Source organism: Cetorhinus maximus, chromosome 12, assembly GCF_964194155.1.
Source record: "Cetorhinus maximus chromosome 12, sCetMax3.hap1.1, whole genome shotgun sequence".
Classification (NCBI taxonomy): Eukaryota; Metazoa; Chordata; class Chondrichthyes; order Lamniformes; family Cetorhinidae; genus Cetorhinus; species Cetorhinus maximus.
Genome location: NC_135890.1, coordinates 168,763 through 185,253, shown reverse-complemented (window position 1 = coordinate 185,253; position 16,491 = coordinate 168,763). Strand labels below are relative to the sequence as shown.

At 39.5% G+C, this 16,491-nt stretch overlaps 1 protein-coding gene across 1 annotated transcript in view; it reads left to right on the top strand.

Moving 5' to 3' along the window:
• pcloa (piccolo presynaptic cytomatrix protein a) overlaps positions 1 to 16,491 on the top strand; it is a 755,467-nt gene that overhangs the window by 598,630 nt on the left and 140,346 nt on the right. The window contains exon 18 of the mRNA XM_078553074.1: positions 12,265 to 12,336. Coding sequence (XP_078409200.1) covers positions 12,265 to 12,336 — 72 coding nt within the window. The remainder of the gene's footprint in view (positions 1 to 12,264; positions 12,337 to 16,491) is intronic.

Below are 16,491 nucleotides of genomic sequence, written 5' to 3'. Positions count from 1 at the left end.
TTTGAAAAAAAAGTTCCCATCATACATGCAATTCCCTATATAATTCCACCTATAATTTTCACAGTCACAGATGGAACTGACAATGATCATTCAGATAAGTGACTTCCTAATTAGCTTTTTAGGTCTGTCAATATTTAAGCACTGTCATTTTTTTTGTATTGGAAGAAAGGATGAAGAGTGAAGGGTTGACCTTGAACCTTCACGTATTTACACCTTAATGTTTTAACATATGTAAACAAATACTTTTGACTTTCACAGAAGTAAGATGGAACATGTTCAGCTGTTATGTTAAACTTGCTTCAAATCTTGGTTCAATCGCACTTGGAGTATTTTGTGCAGTTCTTGCTGTCATTTTATATAAAGGATAGAGAGGCAGCGGAGACCGTGCAAAAAAAGATCTAAAAGGGTAATACTGTGAGATTATATCAGGAAGGGACAAACTGATTGCGTCTCCTTTCTCTTGAAAAGATAATACCAAGGGGTGACAGAATAGAGGTGTGTTAAAACTATGAAATGTTTTGATAGAGTAGATACAGAGATAGTGGGCAGAACTAAATGTCAGTGGCATGGGTCCTCGAAAAGGACCCAGAAGTGGGCAGCGTGGGCATTTGGGGTGGAAGTAGCCAGCTGAGTGCATTTACAGGGCAGACGCCCAGTTAGAAGATGGAGGCATGGGGCCCATTGAATCAGGTGTCAGGGGATGGGCGGGAAGGCCCATGTCATCGGGTGATGTGAGGGCAGGTGCTGGAGCCATTTATAAATAATAGCTAGACCTTACTGTAGAGTGAAGGAGACTGCAAGATAGCTGTGGGAGCTGCTGAGTGGTCTGACCTTGTGACTCCTCAAGACATATCATCTCTGTTTTGCCCCTGAACACCATTCCAAATCTCTGCTACCATTGAAGAATAATCAAACCACCACCCACTGTAAGCAAAACACTAACAACAAATTTCCAGAGCCCAATAAGTCAGAGTCCAGTGAGGGTTGCTTCAGGAGGGGCTACAGTTTAGGCAGGTTCAGCTAGCTGAAGCAGGATTTGCAGAATTCCTTTAAAGTTGGTGGTGATGCAATAAAACAAGGTTGGTATACAGAGACTTGGTCTGCTCGGCAAATGATGGCAGGAATCTCCCAGAGAAACTGGCTCCAAGGAAGCTTTTGATGCAGGCTGATGATCACCCTGGAGTCCTGCTTTGATGTATGTGGGCTAGAGTTTAAACAGTAGACTGCTTTGTGAGTCTAGAAATGTAATATTAAAATTTTCCACAGGCCAGAAACTGATGTCATGTGACGTTGTCCATTAATGAGTCAGTTGCAGACTAACAAGCAATTTCTATGTCTCTGGTCAAAATGCATTGTTCACCTTCAGAGATAGATGGTGACTTTTAGCACCTCTGCAGGTATAACAAGTTTCAATGGCTCTCCCTTTGTTATAGGACCAGGCTGGGGAGAAAGATCGTCTGCTGATTCCTGGTTTCATTGATTGTAATGTGAGCTCACAATGAGAGGTGTGAGATTCCACAAGGAGGATTAAGCTTTTTTGCTGTAACTGCTATTGGAAATTTTCAGAAACTATAGCTAACTTGTGATTCATGTGACCTGTAGCAGCCAACTTTTGCTTCAGCAAGGTCTACTTTTTAAATACGCAAAAGGGTAAGGTTTGATTTAAACAGTTTATGATCTCTTTCATGTCTTAGGGACATGACATTTGATCAACACCAAATAAATAAACCTGCACCGAGGGAGTTTTCCTCTCTTTGTGCAAGATATTTTCTAACTCATCCAAGAGGTGTTCCACAGTCTTCTGCACATCTTCAAATTCTTCTCAGTGACATTTCGAAAATGGAACCTTCATCTCTACTTCTTTCACAATTTCACTCAAATATTTGTTTACTCTCTTAACTTCCAAATCTTTTCTAAGCTTAGGAATCTTTTCATTCAGCTCAGTAACTGCTCTGGTCAGTTCAGTTACCTTTGTTTCAGAGTCATCTGCAGAACCCTTAGAGAACTTCATAGGGGCATTCAGTTCATTTCAGAATCTTTCTTCCACAGTTACTGACTGCTCCTTATATTCTTTCCATTTACTCGTTAGATCCTCAATCTGTTGCTTCAAATTTTCCTTATATACTTTTAAAGCCTGGATCTGCCTCTTCCATATCACACCTCTCAACCTTTTGGTTCTCCAGATTGCATCAGAGTTCAATAATTTAATTGCCCTTTTAACAACAAAGTTCCAGCTGTTCATCAGTATTGGTTTTCCATTCTGCATTCAACAAACTGTTCTGATTCATTTTGTTTCCTGTTCAAATCATTTTTCATGATACTTAGAGACTTCTGACACAATAAGTTCATTTAGGTTTGACTAAAGATCTATCAAGTTATGATACAACATTTGTGAACTGTGAGGAAGATAATGTAGAACTTCAAAAGGACATAGACAAGTTGGTGGAGTGGGCGGAGCGGTGGTAGATGAAGTTCAATGCAGAGAAATATGAAGTGATACATTTTTATAGGAAGAACATGGAGAGTCAATATTTTGGTCTCAGATAGAGTATTGCGTCCAGTTTTGGGTGCTGCACCATAGAAAGTATACAAACGTGTTGGAGAGGGTGCAGAAAAGATTCATGAGATTGGTTTCAGGGATGAGGAATTTCAGTTATGAAAATAGATTAGAGAAGTGATGACTGTTTTTCTGAGAGAAAAGAAGACTGAGAGGAGATTTGATAGAGGTATTCAAAATCATGAGCAGTTTTGGACAGAGTAGATAGAGAGAAACTGTTCCCACTTGTGAAAGGATTGAGATCAAGAGGGCTCAGAATTAAAGTAATTAGTGAATGAAGACATGGGGAGAAAATGTTTTATGCAGGGTTTGGAATGCACTTCCTGAGAGTGTGGTGGAGGCAGGTTCTGTTGAGACATTCAAAAGGGAATTAGACTGTTATCTGAAAAGGAAGAATGTGCATGGTTATGGGGAGAAGGCAGCGGAATGGCACTAGGTGAGTTGCTCATTGGGAGAGCTGGTGCAGATCTGATTGGCTAAATGCCCTTCTTCTGCACCATAATCATTCTGTGGCTGGGGTTTTCCAGCTCGGCCATGGTGTGCGTCAAGCCAGACAAAAGTCCATTTTTACAAGCTTATTATTTAGACATTTAAACTCCTCATTCAAGGGGTTTACTTCCTTTGACCAATACTCAAGTGTTCTCATCCGTTCTCATTTTTCATTAGCAATCTTATCTTTTGTGCATGAAAGTTGGTTCTCCACCGATTAGTCTTTCCTTCAATTGTTTGTTATTGACAATAAGCTTCTTGTGTTTGGCCATGATAATTTTGGGGAGTTTGGCAAGATTAGCATGACCAAGCAACAGCTGCAATGCCGTCATTGCCATGTTGCCATCTACCCTGGCCAAACCATTACCCAATATAAAATCTACCCCTTCAATAGATAAACTAGGAATAATTGCAACAGTAACAATTCTGTTTACTAAGTCACTTTGTAAATTGACTTTACACAAGGGAACAGGTTCATAAGTTCCATAAAGATCCTCTACTAATATTTCTTCCTTCATCAAACCAACTGGAACACAAATCATATCACTAGCCACCATCAATGAAGGATCTGCTTAGCAACTCTGAAAGTTTGTTTACTTGTTTCATCAGACAAAACCTCAAAAACCTCCAGTAGCCTGACTCACTTTAATAATATCCAAGGAAGAATCCCCTTGATTATCCTGAGCTGCATTCCCCTTTCTAGTAAGTTCTGAGGGAACACTTCTCACTTGTACCATTGACACTGTTTTAGCACTCATTTCCTTTTCTGGTACAGCCTTTGCTGAAGACTCCTTAAGCATTCCCATTACTGTCACCAGTTTACCATTCAGCTTCCAATAATTGCTTTTGAGATGCCCTATCTTATGGCAAAAGAAGCATGCTGGTTTCTTCACATCACATTTATCCTCTATACTATCATTTTTATTAACCTGAATAGCATCTGCCATCTCCCTAAAGCAAGACTCTTTTCTATTCCTCCAGCTTCCCAGTGGGTTTACAAATGGAGATCTACTGCCCCTTAGCTGCCTATGTGATATATTATACTATCTGCCAGAACCACTGCTTCCAGTACCTTAGAAACCCTACAGTCTTCCAGGTGTGACCTAATAGCTATTGGGATGCTGTTTCAAAATTCTTCCAATATTATTAACTCTCTCACATTCTCAAAAGTTTGTCCTAACTTCAGAGATTGAAACAACTTAACAAATAACATTTATTTTCCCCTAGCAAATTCTAACAACATTTCATTCAGTCTTTTTAAAGTCCAATATTTCAACTGATGTGATTCAGTGATAAGCTCGTAAGCATTTAGTGCCACAGTTTTAACTACCTCACAATCTGAGGATTGTTCTTCTAAAAGGCTAGAATGCACATTCATAGCCTTTCCAACCAAAACACCTTGCAAAATAAGAGTCCATGTGTCCTTTGTCCACTTTAGCTTTGCAGCCACCTTTCCAAATTATATAAAATATCTCTCAGCTCTGTCTTCAGTGAATTTAAGCACTATGCAAAGACTCATTGTTATAGCAAAACTCAGGGTGGGACTCAATTTCTCACCCAAACTATTAGACTCACGTTCACCTCATAACCTAAGCTTTTCTTTAGCTGGTTCATGCTGTCTGGGTTCTTTCTTTCTTTGAAACTTTCATTCATTTTCATTATCTCTTTCCTCCCTTGCTAAACTCTCTCTCTCTCTCTCTCTCTTTGGGGTTCAAGTTCAAACTTTTGAATTTCTCTTTCTTTTTCCAGTTCAAGCATTTTTATTTCTCTTTTCCCCCTCTTTTCCAGTTTGAACTATTTTCATTTCTTTTTCTTTTTCCAATTTGAGTTTTTGTTTTTCTCTATCTCTTTCTATCTCCGCTTCATCTGCAACAGAATTCTCACTAATTCAGCTGAATTACTATCTAGGTTCACTTTGTTCCAATTCCAAATGCTGTGCTATAAACTTAATTATGTCAGCTTCCTTAGCCCCTGTTTTTGTTTCCATTCAGTAATGGGATGTGGGCGTTGCTGGCTGGGCCAGCATTTATTGCCCATCACTTGTTGCCCTTGAGAAGGTGGTGGTGAGCTGCCTTCTTGAACTGCTGCAGTCTCTATGGTGAGGTTTCCTGAAAAACACAAAGGCCACTTGGACTCTTTGCCTGCCCATCAACCTTATGGTTGGATGGACAGCATTGTTGATAAGCTTGATTACTTTTTTAATGGCCTTAATAGGCCGTTGACAGGCGGCTGCGTGCCAGCCGAACAAAAGATCGAAATGACGCGTGATGACACCGGGACGCATGCCCAACGTCATCTCACATCATTTTACGCATTGGCATGTCGGGCCCGCTCCCACATGCCGATGGCAATATTCTGGCCTCAGTGTCCATCCTGTCAAGTCCCTTCAGAATTTTGTAGGTTTCAATGAGGTTACCTCTCATTCTCCTAAACTCCAAAGAATATAGACCCAATTTACTCAGCCTCTCATCATAGGATAACTCCCTCATCCCAAACACCAATCTAGTGAACCTTTGCTGTACCACCTCTAATGCAAGTATATAATTTCCTAAATGTGGAGACCAAAATTGCACACAGTATTCCAGACATGGTCTCACCAAAACCTTGTACAACTATAGCAAGACTTTGTTCTTGTACTTCAATCCCCTCGCAATAAAGACCAACATGCCATTTACCTTCCTAATTTCTTGCTGCACCTGCATGCTAGTTTTCTCCGTTCCTGTACCAGCTTACACAAGTGTCTTTGAATATCAACACTTGCAAGTTTCTCACCTTTCAAAAAATATTCTTACGACCAAAGTGAATAATTTCAAATTTACCCACATTATACTCTTGTTGCTCACTCACTTAACCTGTCCAAATCTCTTTGCAGTCTTTTTTGTCCTCTCCAAGCTCACTTTCCACTCAGCTTGGTATCATCAGCAAACTTGGATGCATTACTCTCTGTCTCTTCATCTAAGTCATTAATATAGATTGTAAATAGCTGAGGCCCCAGCACTGATCCTTGTGGCACTCCACTATTCACTGCCTACCAAATTGAAAAAACCCCGTTTATGCCCACTCTCTGTTTTTCATATGTTAACCAATCTTTTATCCATTCTAATATACCACCCCCAACTCCATGAGCCCTTATTTGCCTATTAACCTTTTGTGTGGCACCTTATCAAATGCCTTTTGGAAATCCAGGTATACTACATCTACTGGTTCCCCTTTATCTACCCTATTAGTTTCATCCTAAAAAAACTGTAACAAATTTTTCAAGCAGAGTTTTCCTTTAGTAAAACCATGCTGGCTTGTTCAAAGTATACTATGCTTTTCTAAGTGCATTGTTAAGGCTGCCTTAATAATGGATTCTAGCATTTTCTGAACCACCGATGTTAGGCTAACTGGCCTGTAGTTCAATGCTTTCTCTCTTCCTCCTTTCTTGAAAAATGGTGTAAAATTTTCCAACTTCCAATCTAGTGGGACTATTCCTGAAACAAAAGAATTTTGCCAATTCATAGCCAGCACATCCACTACCTCTGCAGCTCTCTCTGTTAAAACCTTAGGGTGTAGGCCATCAGGTCCCGGGGTTTTGTTGGATTTTAGCCCCTGAAGTTTCTCCAATACTTTATCTCTGCTGATATTAATTTCCATAATTTCCTCACTCTTTTTAGCCCCAAGGTTATTGTCTATTTCTGATATAGAACTTGTGTCTTCTGCTATGAAGAGAGACGCAAAATATTTGTTCAATGCCTCTGTCACTTTCTCATTCCCCATGATAATTTCTCCTGTTTCTGCTTCTAAGGTACCCAACATTTACTTTAACTACTCTCTTTTTTTCATACACTTATAAAAGCTTTTATAATCTGTTTTATATTCCTGGCTAGTTTACTCACATGTTCTATTTTGTCCCTTTTTATCAACTTTTTAGTGGCCCTCTGCTGGTTTCTAAATGCTCCCACTTCTCAGAGTTGCCACTGTTTTTTTGTAACATTGTAAGCATCTTCTTTTAATCTAATACTGTCTGTAACTTCCTGAGTGAGCCACAGATGGGTACTTCTTCTGAGTTTTTGTTTTTCAGTGGAATGTATTTTTGTTGGACATTTTGAATTCTTTCTTTAAATGCTTCCCACTGTTCATTTACTTCCATGCCTTTAACTCTATTTACCCAATTAACTTTAGCCAGTATCCCCTCATAACTATGTAATTGACTTCGTTGAAGTTTAGGATTTTTGTTTGTAATTGGAATATGTCACTTTCAAACTTAACATGGAATTCAGTGGTGTTATGGTCACTATTTCCAGTTTGATCTTTTACTATGACATTACAAATTAATCTTCCTTCATTACACATTAGATCTGAAATAGCTTCATCACTAGATGATTCCACTTTTTACTGCTCTAAGAAATGGTCATGAAAACATTGGACATCTTCTAGACCATGCTTGCCAATTTGAATGACCTAGGCTGTGTGAAGATTTAAGTCCCCCACAATTATTATAGACTCATAGACATTTATAGCACAGAAGGAGGCCATTTGGCCCACCGTGTCCACGTCAGTCAACAAAGATCTGACTACACTAATCCCATTTTCCAGCGCTTGGCCCATAGCCCTGGAGGCTATGGCAATGCAAGTGAATATCTAAATACTTCCTAAATGTTACAAGAGTTTCTGACTCAACCACCCTTTCAGGCAGTGAGTTCCAGACTCCCACCACCCTCTGGGCGAAAATATTTCTCCTCGACTCCCTTCTTGGCCTTCCAACTCTTACCTTAAATCTATGCCCCCTGGTTATTGACCCCTCTACTAATGGAAAAAGTGTCTTCCCATCCACCCTATCTATGCCCCTCATAATCTTATACACCTCTATCAGGTCCCCTCTCAACCTTCGCTGCTAAACAACCTCGGCCTATCCAATCTTTCCTCATAGGTCAGACCCTCCAGCCCAGGCAGCATCCTGGTAAATCTCCTCTGCACCCTCTCCATTGCGATCACATCCTTCCTATAATGCGGTGACCAAAACTGCACACAGTACTCCAGTTGTGGCCTTACCAGTGTATTATACAGTTCCAGCACAACCTCCCTGCTCCTGTATTCTATGCCTTGACTAATAGAGGCAAGTATCCCATATGCCTTCTTAACCCAGTGGTGGCCTTGTCAAAGGACTCAGAAGCACATTAGAAAGATGCACCAGGATGGTATGAATGGTAATATTCTGTACATGTTCATGCTTGGTGGTTATGTTTCAGTAAATAGTGTTTGGGCAATGCTTTCTGTGCCCTTTTAATGCCTTCTCATTTGCCAATTGAACATTTTCACCCTCACCTGCTTGCCTGTGGGAGAAAAGGTCGAATCTGTCCCTCTCCATGGATGAGGTAATCTGCATGGAGTGGCTGACTGATGGACACTGGTAAATAAGAAGATATAGTGGCAACTTGGGTTGGAGGTTTTATACAAAGGCACCTCAAGGGTGTCACATCTGCTGGAAGAGACTGTGAATGAGTTTGTTACAAGCCCCTCTTGCATTTCTCTGCATGACTCTTGCCTCTGGTGCAGGTGCCTCATCCTGCTGTCCTGCCTGCACTTCCCCTCCTCCAGACCCTCCTCATTACATGAGAAGTATGGCTCATCCAAGTCCCCTGTGCTTCAGAGCACAGCACACAACAATGATACCAGAAACCCTTAATGAGGCTGACTGCATCGCACCAACAGAACAGTCTGGGCAACAGAATCTTCTCTTCAACAGGCCAGTTATCTGCTCGATTGTGGTCCATACCGACACGTGTGGCAGCCATTGTAATGTTCCTCAGCTGCAGTGCAAGAGTTCTTTGCAACATCATCAGCCATGTCTTCTGTGGGTGTCCCTTGTCCCCAAGGATCCCTGAAGGCATATGGGGGGCTGAAACAACTGTGACACCTGCGGGTGTCGATGTGCATTGGCGTGATGAATCTTGAGGAATTGGGCACACACCTGTTTGATGCGGTTTTGATGGTTGCATATCATTTGAACATTGATTGAGTAGAAACTTTTCCTGTTAATGAAGGCTGCATCTGAGCGATTACATCTTGCACAAGTGGAAATCCTGCAGTTGCCCTGAAGCCAATAGACTTCTCTGCCTGGTTATCAAGCAGTGCGGTAGCGCATAAACTCCCCGACCCTCTTTAACAAAGCTTTGGTGACCTCTTGAAATCAGTGGTGAGTGGCTGCTTGGGAGACCCTTCCCGGTGGATCTGTGGAAGGAGCTGCATGTGTAGAAGTTCAATGCAGTGATGTTTTTCAGCATCACAGGCATTAGGTGCCAACCCAGTCCCATGGATCACATGTTGTTCTGCAGTGTGGTGCACAGATGGATGACAGCCTCCCATGAAAGTTGCAGTCTTCATTGGCACTGGCCCTCCGACATCTTGAGGTAGTTCATGCGAGTCTGGAAAGCTTTAGGACACAGCATGCCCCAGCCTGGGACTCACTCCTGCTGCGTTTCCCTCTGGCAGGCTGCAGCTTGTGCATCTGTCACCTCCAACCTCCTTCTGCACTTCTCCTCCTCTGCCCGGGGATCCAGGAAGACTTGATGGATGAGGCCCATGTCAGTTTCAATCCCCCTTTACAGGTCGTATCCCTTGCAGGAGACGTCCTCCAGTAGGTCCCAGTTCTTTCTGATGTACCTGGCATTTGTGGCACGGTGCCTCTGCCTCACTGAGAAACTATTAATTAACTATTAACTCCTGAACTCCTCTGAGCTACACCGCACCTTATTGATTATGATGAGCTTCTTCAGCAGCAGTTTCCACACCAATGAAAGACAGCTCACAATGGCTGACCTTTCCCTCGGAGCCTGAGGCCTATCCTTACCGCTACCTTAGAACAGTCTAGAATCTGACAGGCCCTCACCCGCGACATGCCAAACATTTAATTTGCGAGGAACCATTAATGTCTATTCACAATCACATACACGCAGATGAGGCATCGTACTTCTTTAACTAGCTCAATTGGCTACCCATCGCTTCCATGTGGTATCTCTCCATCGCTGCCTCCCCAGCGCTGACATAATGTGACCCAGAGTTCCCGTCATTGGGCTTCCAAAATAGCGCCTCACATGTGATTCTACTACCAGCTGTATCTTGCTCCCTGCTCCATCAGTCTCCATTAAATTCTGCCCAGTGTTTCCATTTGTTGGGGAGGAGCCTAACAAGAGACCATCAATATAAGATAAGATAGTCACCAATAAATCCACTAGGGAATTCAGGAGCAGTTTCTTGTCACATATTAAAATGGAAGCTTGAGAAACTTAATTTAGTCTGAGAGAGACTAGAATACAAAATTCTCTTCCTAAAAATGTAGACTGCATAAATATTTTAAAAAGGAATTACAATGTTGCTTGAAAAGAGAATTGTTGAAAGTTACCTTTCCTAGCATTGGTTCCCATTATTTTGCACATTAATCTCCATACCTGCTGGATATATCAACCAGAGATTTACCCAAATGAATAGATACATACAGTAGTCTCATTCATTCATCGATCTGATCCTTTTATGTGTGAACATCCTCTTAATCTCTTAATACAATTTGTAAATTTTCATTAGCTATTATTAATTTAGTCTCTAGAGTTTGCATCTTTGAAAAGCTTAACAACACATTTAAAAATGATTGTTTTTTGTGACTATTGCACACATAAAAGTGATGAATGATATCAAACTTCTTCTACATTCCCCTGTGTATTTGCTTGTGTGCTATGTTGCACACTAGTCATCGCGGTGAATAGTCCTTTAATTGCCCCATTATAAGATGTTGGAATGATTCCAAGTTCATAAACTACCTTATGGTGTCTGCACTCCAGAAGACTACTGTTGATGCAAAGCAAAAAAATGCTTCACGCTGACCCGAACCTGAACTGGCAGTGGAATGAGGTGGAATGAGACCTGTCTTTGCTTCTTTCAGGTTTCGTGTCAGACTGACTCTGGATTCTGGCTGCATTTACACTATAGATGCAGCATTGATATGAATCACTACCATTTTGCATCAGTGGTGTTATTTGTAGTATGAAGGAACCCCTTAATGCACTCCTGAAGTGTTGAAGTCTAGAACAAGTGGCACAAAATGATTTTGTTTTACTTTCCCTACAGAATGAGTCCATGAAACCAATATTGCTAGTCTTAGCCTGCTTATAGGGATCAAAGTACAGCTCTCTGAAACAGTTCTTTCAGAAAATGATAGAACCACATAACCAAATTCAAGAGTAAGGTTGGAAAAGTTAAGTAGGCTTGTGCCATCTGAGGGAAAGTATCCACTGCATGGAGATGCCCTTCTGAGGTTGGGATTACAGCATTTTAAGGCAGAAGTGTCTGTATTATAATTGGCCTGGGCATATTTGATGCCAACTGAGACTGGAGCCTAGGATTTGCTAGTATCACACCCATTTTACTGGTACAAACAATTACTAAGCCCCCAAGTTACATTGTCAATCTTATATGCTTGTGAAATATAAGTCATTTCACATCAATAAAATCACATCACCAATACCGGTAACGTAAGGACTTCCTAAGAAACAGCATCATTTATCAAAACAATCAAATTAGCTAATATCAAATCATGCATTGTGTAAAATGCAACAAGTCTAATTTGAAATAAATGTTTTACTGAAATACATTTGTGTTCCTATTGAAGCTTATTTTAAAATTATATGTTTTTTGAAAGTACATGTAATGAAGGATGCAAAGAATAAATATAGGTTTAACTCATCTATACGTGTACTGAAAGGCTTTTTGTTTGAAAGAAGTGATTGCCTTCAGTAAAATAAATTGATGAACTATTTGACTTTACCTTATGCAGTATTAGATTACAACTCAAATTCGGCTCAAGATGAACTGCCATTGGTAACACAAGCACCACATTGTTAAGTATTTTTCAGTTTTAGCATTTGAGTCTCATACAGATTATGTGCCTTCACTTACTACAGCCTCTTTAGTGATTCCTATTGGTTCAGGAAAACACAATTATCAATGTCAGTTCTCCACAATCTTAACCTGGGATAGGTACTAATTTTGTATTCACTCCAGGAATGCTACAATGTTTTAACTTCCAGAATTAATTATATAGATTGAGACTGTTATTGTATATCAAACAGATTGTTTCCTGAGTGAGCTGAGAGAAAGGAAATGTGTAGCAATGAGAAAATGATTGTAACTATAGCAGAAGTTATGGTAGAATCCCTGTTAATGGTATTTTGCTTTGACTGCAGCTCAAAAAGAAGACACTAGAAGTTACTGTCTGGGATTATGACAGATTCTCCTCCAATGACTTCCTTGGTGAAGTGAGTATTCCTAATTTTTAGCAAATAAATAGTATTGAATCACTTTAAATCAATTGTTGAAATTAAATCAAAGTAAAGATTTTTCTATTTTCAGCTTTTTGCATTATTATTGAACTTCTTGTTAAATGCTTTTATTACCGAGGGCAATATCCATAATTTTTGCCACATCTTGGTTTATATAGTAAGCCTTAGCCGCACATTTTCTGGGAAATCATTAAAAAGGTAAAAAGAAAACAGAGAAACTTGGTCTGGATAAACTAATCTTCAAAAGTGGGAGCTAAACCTGATGCAATTATTAATAAAATAAAAGATATAGGATCCTAGGTTTGATAAATAAGGGCATTAGGTACAATAGCAAAGAACTATTTCTAACGGTTTACAAATCTTTGGACTAGCTAGATTTAAAACACAGTTTTAATGCGGTTTTGGATGCCAAGGCTATAGAAATGGTACAGAAGAGCCATTCTTGGATGATGCTAGCAATGGGAGGCTTTGACCATGAGGAACCACTAGAAAAACTGGGACATTTTTCATCGAAGGTTAAGCGGTGATGTGATGGAAATGCTCAATATTATAATGGAATATGATAGAATGTCAGCAATTTCCTGTTGATGCTTTTCTAATTTTGTTAACCAGTTCTCTCAACAATGTTAGGAACCCAGGATTGAATATACAGAAGCCTCCCTGTGCAATTAGTCTCTAATTGATCTCAATATGAGCCTATTTAAATTACTTAGCCCACAGGGTACCTGTGTGAATGAAAGAAACAGGCCGGGTTAAACACAATTCCATTTACAAACATGTTTCCAATCGCAGACTACCTATCACGAATGACACAGATCAGCTGGTATATAATTATGTATTCAAGGTATCACTGATGGAAATAAATGTAGTGAAATAATTGCCTGAATTTTCCTGTGAATAAAATTTTCTGTGAATGATAAAATAATAGCTTTTATTGTTCACTTCACTTACAGTTTCCCAAAGGTTTTGAGCAGAAACCTCCAGTCAACCTCTGTCTGTTTTAGTCCAGTACTCACTACAGGACAAGCAACAGAGAGATTCTTCAACCAATCAGATTGAATAATTCCCACTAAAATGTGCAGAATTGAAGCCAGAAGTAAAAACATTAGGAAATATGAATTATATTTAAATCATTGTACAAGAAACAAAGTAAACATTAAGATTAAGGGGAGACATAAAAGAGAAAAATAGAAAAACTATGTTTTTAATTTTTTTTAAAATCAGCAATGTTGATTTTCTTCTGGGGTAATGAGAATCCACATCTACATATTTTAATGGGTTAGAGAGGTTGTTCAGTATTTATCACTTACACCATTAAAAACTCAGTTCCTCCTGGTTGTACAAGCCATCTATTTTTAGTACCAGAGTAGCAGATAATTAGCCTCTGTTCATGCCACAAGGAACATTGTGGGTTTCTATTGGCAAAGACTGCAACAACACAGCCTTTGGAGAAGCAATGAATCATTGACAGCAACTTCAGGCTTTCTGGATTTAACAGCACATATGCTGATGATTTACCCAACAGTAAAGGGGAGTATTGACGGCCTCACCATTATTATTAGTAAAACAAAAAATCTGTGTCAATCCCTGGGTTCAAGTCTCAAAAGTAAATTACAGCTTAAGGCATTGTTTAACCTGTTTGATAACATCATTTTCTTAAAGTAACTCAGTCCTATTAATTATTTTCTATATTGCCTTCTCCTAAGAATTACAAAACAGAATTATTTCACAATGGTGAAATCACAGTAACCTAATATAATTTCAGTTGTACTTTTATTCAAATATTTTATTGCATCATGATGGATGGTAAATAATAAGAAGTTGCAAGTTGATGTAGTGATTGAAACATCTGAATTTCAGTCGTATTGCTTATTGCAAATAACCCTCAACTTGCCTTTAAAGTATAAATTGTTACTGAGTTGCCTCACTAATGAATAGGCTTCTTCACAATCCTTTGTAATTATGTGATCTCACTCACTTGTGGGATTAATTTATATCCTCTTTAGGAGAGACACTTTCTCTTTAAGTGAAATGGAAATAATTCTCTTGTTAAATCAACAGCTTAATTGGAAAATACCTCTCAGGTCGAATATCTTGATGTGTACTTTTAATAATGATATTCAATAATCTGTGTTTCCACAACTAAATTATCAATGCATCAGAATCAATGATGGTTTGTTGATTATTGTGGGACATTACTATTGAAAATATTTAACAGATCATTGATAATAGGTTAATTTCCAAGCCAACAATCATAAAATGAACTGCAGGGTTAATGCAGAATTTGGTTACTGAGCAACACTTGAGCAATGCAGTTTGTACAAAGAACAATACTAATAATATTAACAATTAAGTAAAATAAAAGTTTTACTCTTTGTATCTCACAGAGAAGGCTGAAACAAATAGATCTTTAAAAATATTGGGCCTGATTTTAACTTTGTTCAAATAGATGGGTTTTGAGTGAGTTAAAATCTTACCTAATATTACAACTGCCCAAAATGGAATCAGAAATTGCTGGAACACTCAGCAGGTCAGGCAGCCTCTGTGGAGAGAGAAACATTTCAGATCAATGAAACTTTGTCAGAGCTGGAAGCTGTTGAAAGGTTAATTGTTTATTTCTTCAGATTTTTAGTATTTTGCTTTTGTAGCTGACTATCTGCTGATAGGGGATGGGTTGGAGAAATCATAGTCTTATCGCTTTATCCCAGAATAGAGCCTGAAATGCACATTGTGAAAGGGATCTTGTCCCCTCCTCTGAGACGGGCTTGGTCAAGGGGGGCATTCAGTCACAGGAAGGGGTGGCCTGCCTATAGAACCATGACAATATGTCCAGTCATAAATAATATCTGAACGCCAATTATCTGCATTGTTCAAATAATGTGCTTGTGAAGAGTGTACTGAATGCCGCAGTAAGAATCAGAAAGCTGATCACAGATGAAGCATCTTTTCTAATGGCTTATCTTTGTACTGTAAAAATCATTAAGACATTTAGCAAATAAATATGTAGTCATTTACTGTTTTATGAATGCAGATAAAGGCTGTTACATTGCATTTGCTTTGAAAATTAGCCTCACAATTAATTATCATAAAGAACTTAATGGTTCCTTAGTGGAAAAATATAAATTACAATGGCTGACACCATAGATCTCCTATCTGGCATGTAAAGGACAGAAAAGTACATGAGTAAGAATCTTCAAGCATTTCAGTTAGTGACACCAGATGCTGCAACAGATGTTGAAAGTCTTAATAAGCTGTAGGGGGAAAAAAACAAAGTGATACATTTAGGAGCTGCTATTTATTCTGGGCAGCCAAGACAGGCTTTGTCAGTGCTGTGACAATGATTGGGTTTTTGCTCAAATTAATGTAATTTTTTGCACACAGGGAATATCTATATGCATGTTTTTTTTTTAATTCATTCACGGGATGTGGGTGTTGCTGACTAGGCCAGCATTTATTGCTCACTTATAATTACCCTTGAGAAGGTGGTGGTGAGCTGCCTTCTTGAACCACTGCAGTCCATGTGGTGTAGGTACACCCACAGTGCCGTTTGGGAGGGAGTTCCAGGATTTTGACCCAATGACATTAAAGTAATGATGATATATTTTCAAGTCAGGATGGTGTATGGCTTGGAGGGGAACTTGCGGATAGTGGTGTTCCCATGTGCCTGCTGCCCCAGTCCTTCAAGCTGGTAGAGGTTGCGGGTTTGGAAGGTGCTATTGAAGGGCCCTTGATGAGTTGATGCTGTGCATCTTTTGGGTGCATGTGGACCATGAAATAAAGTCTATGGCCTGAATTGTCATCCCTAAGGCAAGTCGAGCCATTTCCCATTGTTGCAATCCCACCTCCTACCTGGAATTTCCCACCTATGCTCTTTCATCGTGTGGTAGTGGGGACAGGCTGGAGTAGAGGCCAGGAGCAGTCACGTGACTAGGAGTATATTTTAGACCCTGAAACAGTCAGAGCGAGATAGAAGAGCAAATATGTAGGCAAATCTCTGAGAAGTGCCACAACAGCAGGGTAGTAATAGTAGAGGATTTTAGCTACCCCAGTATTAACTGGGATAGTTTAAGTGTAAAAGGAATGGAGGGAACATAATTCTTGAGGTGCATTCAGGAGAACTTTTTTGGCCAG